General features: G+C 39.3%; 1 protein-coding gene across 2 annotated transcripts; it reads left to right on the top strand.

Moving 5' to 3' along the window:
• The first annotated feature begins 369 nt into the window (after nt 1-369).
• On the top strand, nt 370-6,290 carry LOC102721149 (probable inactive poly [ADP-ribose] polymerase SRO1). 2 transcript variants are annotated; one of them, XM_015835347.2, is made up of 8 exons: nt 370-620; nt 1,203-1,431; nt 2,818-4,077; nt 4,182-4,423; nt 4,514-4,590; nt 5,254-5,439; nt 5,530-5,625; nt 5,933-6,290. In XM_015835347.2, exons 3-8 carry the CDS (start codon nt 2,984-2,986, stop codon nt 5,999-6,001), a joined length of 1,764 nt encoding a protein of 587 aa, XP_015690833.1. In that variant the 5' UTR covers nt 370-620; nt 1,203-1,431; nt 2,818-2,983; the 3' UTR covers nt 6,002-6,290. The 2 variants fall into 2 exon arrangements, with proteins under 2 accessions (XP_015690833.1, XP_006650923.1); XM_006650860.3 differs by lacking the exon at nt 1,203-1,431.
• Nucleotides 6,291-9,762: the final 3,472 nt, after the last annotated feature.

The following is a 9,762-nucleotide window of genomic DNA, read 5'->3' as shown; positions in this document are numbered from 1 at the left end:
TGTACATAATTTGATAGGTGGTGCGTAGCAGTGATTGTTCGGCGGAGCTATTGTGGACTTCAATTAAGATGGAGCAGCCCAACAGGCCAGGCCTTCTTCACATATGGGCCTATAAGGCCCAATTAGAAAAGACAACAGGCCTACTAGAAAGAAAGACCCGACCGATAAGCTTGGGAGATGCCACGTCACGTCACGTCACGTCACATCACATCGTGCGAGTCCACGGCCCCCTCTGCAAGAAAGAGAAAAAGAAAAAGGCCAAAATTGCTTGACGCACCCGCACCGCCCACAGGATGCGGAACCGACGGTCAGATCTCCATCCCCCGCCTTCCGGCCGCTCGCTATACGTACCCAGCCTCCTCGTACCCAGCTCCTCGTCTCGCCCACCGGAAACGAGCGAGCCCCAGGGAAAGGACAGCCGCCGCCGGAATCTCCCTTACCCCCACCGCCGCCGCCCCCCGCCGGCCCACGGGAATCCTCCCATACCCAGCCTCCTCTTAAGAAGGCCTATCCCTATCTATCTATCTATCTATCTATCTGGTTTCGATTCAACCACAAATCGAATCCGACTGACCGACCGACACATCGATTCGATCTCCACCCGCGATGAGCTGCCACCGGTACTGCATGCTCCCAATTCCTTCTTCCTCTCTGATTACTCCACCTATGCGCTGACTCACCTCGATCCGTGGTTGTTTCTTCGGGGATTGATTAATTTTAGGTTTTTCCTTTTCTTTTCTGCTTGTGCTTGATTGCTGTCATACTTGTGTGCTCAGAAATGATCGGTGTTAGTTGGGGTTAATAACTGTAGGGTGTAGAGGCCTATAGCTCCTGCAATTTTTAATTTCTTGTGTGTACCTTTGATCATTCTTAGTATGACTTGTGGGTCTAGGTGTGCTGCTGCTCTGTTGTTCCTAGTCTGTTCATCCTAAGTAGTTAGTATGATTCACTCCTTACATGTGATCCAACTAATAGATGTTTGTGTAGTTTCAGCGCAATCATATATGCTCAAAGTCATCTTACATGTCCTAAAAATTCTATCTTTTCCCCCCTATGCTAGCCATTTTAGTGCAAGTATTGTACTGCTGGTGTCATAAATAAACCAAGGCCACAATGAACACTTGCTAACCAAACCATTCGCAAAATGATTTATTCAATGCTATTGTGCTTATTTACTTGGCATAACAAGCTTTGTGCGTCAGGGCTCATCGGTCATCATCCAGCTATATCACATCTCATGTGATGGATGCGTTAAGGTGCTTCCAGAGGCATGGGATTATATTGTGGCCTTCGCGTTCGCGTTGATTTCTCCACCACTATGCGTGGGGAGGAACCATGGGGGGCAATGCGATGTTGTTGCTGCAGCAGCGTTGTCTTCTTCTCCCATTATCTTCTGTTGCTGCCTTCTTGTCTGCCCACCAACCACCATCAGTAAGCACAAGTTGGTTGGAGTGATGATGGCAAGCAGAATTGTGCCATTGATTTCAAAGCACGCCGGAAAACCTCCTCTATTCAGATTTATAGTGCCGCCAGCAATGATGAGTACCATATATGCTAATCCTATAGCCCCTCTAATAGCAAGGCACTAACAGAGGAGTTTAATTTAATGCACTCTATGGGTATTATTTTTGAAAGGATTGATTTCATAATTAACATTGTCATTACTCAACCAGGATCCGTGTTTTAAGAAATATAACATGATTGTCATGTTAAACGCTTGATGCATTATTGTCATATTTCTTGATGAGTTGGGTCCTGAAGAGGCCCACACTTTTCTGCCATATTGGCGATTCAGTTAAAATAGCTTTCATAAAATATACCTTTTCTTTTATCAAATAAAAAATGAGCTATGGCTGAGAACATTTCCATGTTCTTAATTGCAGTCTGGAATGCTTTCTTATCTCTTAAGCTAGAGGTGGTCACAGTAGTTTAACATAATGTCCATCTAGTATAACAAGAAGTTCCTTTTTTTTTTTAATAATTGATGTTAAGATTCATATAATTTCTTTTCTTTGTTGTTTTACTTAGGCAGCATTTCTAGCCTTCCAAACTCAGTTCAACGTATCTTACTTCGAAAATAAATGACCTGATATCTGAGGAGGTGTATGGACTGTGAAATTTATTCACCTGTGGTCAATGTTATCTAATCGTCCGATTAATCGCGATTAATCGTGATTAATCGGGCTGATCGGTCCCCTGACCTCGATCAGGGCATTCTAAACGATTAGGTCAATCAGGTTTCTGATCGTCCGATTAATCAGCAATTAGGGGCGATCAATCGGCCGATCAGGATGTTTTGGGCCAGCCTGGAAAATCTTTTGTCACTTAGAATTTTAGTTGGGCCGGCCCATTATTTGTAGGGTTTCTTTCCCTCAAAGGTAAGTACCATCTAACCCTCAAATAATATTTCTATTGTTGCATGTTATGGTGCACACTAAATAGTATATAGAATTATTATGGTCCGGTAAATATACCGCACTACTGTACCGATCAGCCTCGATTAATCGGGCTGATCGACGATTAATCGTCTGATCGACCTGATCGGTGCCATGGCGATCAGGTCCGATCGGCCGATCAGACAACATTGCCTGTGGTACAAAATTTATAGTTAGAATCCTGTGGTTACTGGTTTGGCTATGAATGATGTTGTGCAAAAATATATAATAAATCATGTTCCACACTGTTAAATAATACATAGATTAAATGTTGTCTTTCTCATGTAGTCTCTCTCTCTCTCTCTCTCTATATATATATATATATATATGTATATATACATCTTTATGCCATTTTTATTCTTTTTTTTTCTTCTTGGCTCAGGTCCGTTTCACTTACTCTTTTGGATAGCATGGCTTATATCGGAACTACCTTTATGCTAACATTGTCTAGGTGGCATTAGCTAGACTAACTTTAACTGTTTTCACCTAGTGGTGTTAATCTGTAAAGAAAATGAATACCTGGTCTTAGTTGAGTCTTGTATAAAAAAATGGAACCAAAGAATGCAATGGCCCTGGATGAGCATGTGCTGGAACCTACTATCCGCAAGAGGAAGCGTGTGGGTGCTACTCAATGTACTGAGGCCAATGATGCCCTCAATCTCTCTCGGGATGGTCCAAAACAAAATCTCGCTTTGTTTCATGATTCCACTGGACATAAGAAGCCCAAGATGATGTCCCCTGCTACGGACATTCTAGAGAGGTACAAGAACTTCAAGATAAGTGGTATGCCTGTTCGTGTGCTGTCTTACCAACATGGTGGATGGAGAGACTTCCCAGAGGATGTTGTCAATCTGGTACAGCAGAGCTTCCAGTTCAAGAGGCCAATTACTAGTGCAGTATTCCAGAACCGGCATGTCCTGTTGAACTTTATGGAGATGATTTGTTTAGATTCTGTGATGGCCATAAGCACACCAATTGCTTGGATCGATGATCATGGTAAATCCTTCTCACCGGATTCATGTCCTGGAGTGATACCATCTGAACCTCTGCAGCATGGAAAAAATGAGTTTTTCAAAGGTTCTTGTGGTTTAAACAGTAGTTATGAAGCTCATGAGCATGATGAGATGTCTGCAAGTCCAGCTGAAAGCTCGAGTTCAGCATCTTTTGATGTAGTGCCTTCTGATGTTCAGGAGGTTAATAATGTAGTGGAGGACGAACAAAAGGTACACAATGAAAGCGGTAGAAATATAAAGGGGCATTCAATCGATTTGAATGAAGCTGCTGATGGGACCATGCAAGCTGCTTTTACTAATCAAAGTGGCCAGCGTGCTGATTCAGCAGTTCGGAATTTGTTGTTCCAAGGATCAGGCCATCTATTTACTGAAAAAGACATCATTGGTATTTATAGAACCCCTTTGCTAGATCAACATGGGAGGTCCCGATATAGTCTCTTCCAAAAGGAGGTACAAGCCATCAAAAACCAACGCGGAAATGCAAACGAGCGTTATGCATGGCTTGCTTGCACTAAGGATACTATGGAGGAGATGATGATGCAGGGTGCTCTGGAAATTGCAAAACCTCTGCAGGGGCCAATGTATGGCGTTGGGGCTCATCTTGCTCCAGCAAACTGCTCCAATATCTGGTAAATATTATTTGTTTCTGCCTTCTTTGTTCTATGTGCTCCAAGGAATGCTTTTCTTTTGGACATATAGTAGCCTCTCTGTCTTACTTGAAGTTTATCCACAGTGTTGGCTATTCGGATATCGACGGAAACGCAATCATAAGGATGATGTTGTGTCGTGTTATTATGGGGAATGTTGAGGTGGTTTTCCCTGGATCAAATCAATGTCAGCCAACCAGCAAAAGTTTTGACAGTGGTGTTGATGATCTTCAAAGTCCAAAGCATTACATCATATGGGATGCTAACGTGCATAAGCACATATATGCTGAATATGCTGTTATTGTCAAAGCACCTTCCATGAACAATGGTACTAAACTATGTAGTTATTATTATTCTTTTAGCTTTATGTGCTGTTATTTTAAAATCACCCTATGTAACTTATGTTCTATTACTGCAGGCAATTTGGCTACAGGAGATACTGCATCCAACATATCTGAGATAAGAAATTCCAGTGCACTAGACTATCCGACCAAGGTATGCATACTATGGTTTAGCTGTTGTGCTGTTGTTCAACGAAACATAACTCAGTTTTGTCATGTCGTGTGTTTTGTGCGAAAATATTGGATGTGTGTCTCACCAAGGCTTAATGATCTATTACTAGACTTAAATGCATGCTTTTGTTCATCTCTTTATGGAATTTGCTTGCTTTATTAAAAATTTTGCCTTGGCAGTTAATGTTCCAATTTATTACTCTTTCCGCAGTTAGTGTTCTTTGATCGGAAAAACATAAAGATGCTCATTACTATATCGCTTGATATTTTATGGCCTATGGCAGCTCCTTATTGATTTCCACTTGTGTAATGTTTAGCGGCTTGATGTTGATGACATTTTTTTGGTTAATGAGAACTATTTAGTGTCTGATTGCATATGGTGGCTGTGAACAATAGGGGTGGGAAGATCAAATAACTTTGCTTTGTTATGTGTTTCCTTCTTGCTGATGCTCTTTGGATGTACATGGGGATTACTGAAATGGATTCAGGTTCTGTTAGCCCAATTCCCTTGTTTGGCATAATTTGCAGAAAATAGTTCCTTTTTTTCTAAAAGAAAAACTTAATGACTGAGCTTAGGTCAACCTTGATTTTTATACGACAGTTGCAGGAAAAAAAATCAGCTTATCATTTTTTTCCTTGTGAGCAGGATGATAGTCTCCAGACCATAGCATCGTCAGCTGATCAGCAACAAGCATGTTTGCTTGGGCGTGCTCCAAGTCCAAGGTCTCCTAGTTCACCTTGGATGCCCTTTTCAATGCTTTTTGCTGCCATTTCTGCTAAAGTACCCCATTCCGACATGGATTTGGTGCATAGATATTATGAAGAATTCAAGGTTATTTGCCCTTTCTTTGGAGATTTTCAACTACATGCAATATTTGCTGGCATGCTAACTATGTTATGGCTTTTGATGATGTTAAAATAGAGGAGAAAGATAAGCAGGGCTGACCTAGTGAAGCAGCTGAGACAGATTGTTGGTGACAAGCTATTGGTTTCTACAGTAGTGAGACTTCAGCAGAAGGTATTTCTTTTTGTCTGTGCTAATGCTTTGCATAGTTCTCATAGTATTGCAAGTCCTCGATCCTGCCTCAGTGTGAAGCTCGTTGTGTATAATTGAGGAAGCATAATACACGGAGACAAGGAATTATGCAATCGCCTAATTGATTTTCTTTCCCAAAGGATATGCTTTATTGTGCAACATGGATCCTTAGCATTGTTTATCGTCGTCCAATGCTTGAGTTTGCAATTTACTAGTTTCTCATATATTGTTCATGCTTATTATGTGTGCTTGCTGTAATGTTTTTGCTGACGATTGATGCCTGCTGCAGTTGCCACCAATGGCAGCAACTGAACAAGCACCGAGAGCACATGGAAAGGGAGGAGGTACTAGTCCCTAATTGCATGTCTATTTGCCGACATAACAGGCTGGAGTTGGTTTGAGCAAAAGAGAGCTCAAGGAAGTGTGTTAAATGGCTGTGCTTTAGCTGATGACGAAAGCCAAAACTAGTCTAAACTCCTTCGTTCATAACAAACCTGTTGTTTGGTTGTGTAAACCTTGCATTGTATTCTCGTCTACCGGCTGTAATGGTGTTCGTTGTCGCCCTCAAATGTAGCTGCGGCATGAATTCATCAATATCTCCTGTGGATATTTCTTGCAGCTTGTGTGCATGTTTGCCCTTTGATTCTGATCCTAGTGTGAACTTGTTGGAACGTTGGCTGTGACCTGTGAAGAACCGATTGTCGTTTCAGAAGTTAGCTGGAAGGAATATGTTAGAGTATCTTCAAGAGATGTCTAAAATTTATATCTAAAACTAAATTTTGAGAATTAGACTAGAAAATATATCTTCAACAGATTACCAAATACATTTATAATATTTAGACATGTCTAAAATTAGCTTATTTGTATCTTAAATTTGAGGAAAAATATAAGTTTTTAATACAAGTTATTCATGTTGTGTAAATTTTATATCCAATATTATTTTAGATAAATCTAATACAAGTAAAATATTAGTATTCTCTCGAAAATGCTCTCAATAATCGAAGACCCGGGCATCCATAAATTATCACCTGATACAGTGATATGTCAATGGATACAACTGAAACAACTACTGCTCACATGCTCTGCCGCAGCCAGCCAACAAAAATGTCAATTTTATATGTTCTCAGGGAATGTTTTTTGCAGGAGTACCGTAGTATTAATATTTAATCTTGGTGAGGTGATCAATTTAGAGCTGGATTTGCCTGAACTATTCAACACACTCTACGTATATATCCATCCAAATATGAATGAATGAATGAATGCATATGTATGGGCCAATGACAACCTAGCTTATGTTGTGCAGGTATACCTACCCTAAGCTAATCAGGACGATGGTTGCACCATCACATCCGTAATTATACAGCCACCGTACGTACCATACAACTCTACATATACAGCCTGTTAAACTGTTCATCTTCTGCATGTGAAATGCCAACATACACCTGTACGATCGACCTGCAGCTGCTTCATTTCATAATATACATTTATGCCGGTCTCTACTATTCCACTTTCTCCTTCATATATGTTATTACTTATTAATGGTACTCGTACGTACTAATATATGTGCTGAATGAACTAAATGATGCACAGGAGTTGTGTGATTAATATTAATATTAATATATAGATGGACTAGTGAACTAATCGCACATGCAGCTTAATGATACTTCGCTAGCCAGCTAGTTTGCTACAATATAACAAGTTCACTTCATCATTTGTTCCTTACATACACATATAGATGATGGGGAAACATGTATTGTTATAAGATTATCACTACATGTATCAGGTAATTTTATTTCTGGATATATGCTTAACCAAAATGAAGATACATGGTGGCCAATTAAGCCAGGTGCGTGGATGGATAAGAGAGAGGACATCCTGACAGTGGTAGGGGCCATGCATGAAAATGAAATGCAGAGAGGACATCCTGATAGCTGCAGGGCATATATGCATATGCAATACAATGAAGCAGACACACAAAGAGACAGACAGACAGACAGACAGACAGACATGCATCGATATGGAGGCGCAGAGAGATATAGGATCCATCTGATTCCATTGATCATCATCGATCCCATGTTACACCAAAATTGGTCTCTCTGTCTGAATGTCCTCTACTACAATTGGCACCTTGGCAGGCAACGTTTTCTTTTCTCCAACCACTCTAATAATCTCTCCGTCATCTTTCATGTGGATGTGGTGGTCTGATGAGATGAGCAGCAAGCAGCTGCTGCAGCTTGTTAATAATCAGTTTGCTACCCTGCCGTCAACGGTTGAGATATTATTATTAACTACCATGTTCAGATAACAAGTATGTTGTCCTTGTAGTATATACAGTATAGCCGTGGTATACAAGCTACTAACTGCAGATATATATGGGTAACAACTCTCAAGTCGTGATCAATGCAAGAACAAGCGAGATTAATAATTAGCTTTTATATGTTTGGTACTGGAATTGGAACAGCCGTTTCGTTTACCTCCATCGAATTAATTTTGACAATAATAATAATAATAATAATACACTTAAGGTTGTATCCACTTGGCCGATGAAAGAATATCCGATTTATAGTTATTTAATCCTATAAACGATGAAATTAACTATTATAAAATCAAATGTCCATCTTAAAAATATAATATGATAAACTTTATATAATTTTATATATTTTAGGTAATTCAGAAACATGCACGCAAAAAGGCAATAGTAAATTGGCAACAAAACTTAGCCTTAGTGCTAACAAGATACCATAGGGGTGAATGGGTTATATTTTAATTTTTTCATGTAAAAAGCTGACAACATATTTATATAAAAAATTGATTTGTAAATAAACTTTTATATATGTGTTCTTAGCTATCTAAAAATTCGAGACTAAAAAATAAACTACTATAAAAAATAAATAAACTACTATAAAAAATCTAAATTTAAATTTAAGATTTATAAGCATATGCAAAGCTATCTGGTTGCATGAGTGAGCGAGCGAGCACGTCAGTAGTACGTGAGAGGTGAGGCCCGTGACGGTAGGTAAGGTTCCCTTTCTCGTCAATCACAATAATAATTAAGTTAAACCCAACAAATCAAACAACCTCCCTTCTTTTCAATTTACTTTGCACTGCGTGCTTTCCTTTCTGCCAGGGAATTAATAAGGATCATCCAAGTAATTGCCACTACATTTGGTAGCTACTAGCATGCACTTCTGTTTAATCTACCTGCCCAACTAATTAAATGGTCACACTGTTATTAGGTGATTAACCCAGCTACAATCCAATTCGTTATGCTAATTAAACTCTGTGGTTGAAAGGATATATATTGGCAATAACTAGCTAGAGATTGATGTGTGTTTCGACCATATATCTTGTCTCTGCTTGGATATATCGATTTGTATAGATCAATTAATTAATGTTCACCTTGTTGATTTACCGATGATGAGCAGAGGCAAACCGTGTGCTAAGCTAATAATTAACCATGACGTACTGTATAGTACTATGCATTTTTCTCGTAATAAATATAATAATTATGAATTGGAAAGAAAAGCAGAGGAGCTAGCTAGCTAAGCTGATGGGTAGTACACGTAAGTACGTGACAGGGAACGATGATAAAGGAAAGACGGCGACTGCACAACGGATTAAAATTGATTGATGTATTAAGAAGCCTCGCTGGCGATCGATTGACTCACTACTAATTCCTCTCATCGATCGATTTGAATCAAACGATACGATATGGTCATAGACATTTTGCATACACGGCACCACTCGAAATAATCCTGAGAAAAAGATCAAGAACATTGGTCGTTTCGTTAATTCGTACTACCTACTACAAGGAACATCAACCTGTGACAGAATTAATGTTACTATTGCACCAGTAAATAATTAATACTATGATCTAATTAATTAATTAATTAATTAATTAATTAATCCGGTAGCAAGTGGGTGCCGCCTAGTGCCTACCAGCTTCGGAGCTTCCTATCAGGTACAGTACTCGCTGAAATGGAAATAGGCGACTTACTCCTACCTATAATTCCGGTTGTTTCGAGTAATGATATATTCTTTTAAATCAATGATTTTTTATTAAAATAAAAATAAAAATATATTTATTGAAGTACTCTTTATGACTTGTCCGTATATGCT

This window comes from Oryza brachyantha, chromosome 3 (assembly GCF_000231095.2).
Source record: "Oryza brachyantha chromosome 3, ObraRS2, whole genome shotgun sequence".
NCBI classification, from domain to species: Eukaryota; Viridiplantae; Streptophyta; class Magnoliopsida; order Poales; family Poaceae; genus Oryza; species Oryza brachyantha.
The sequence above is the reverse complement of the archived record's forward strand: the minus strand, read 5'-3'. Positions and strand labels throughout refer to the sequence as shown.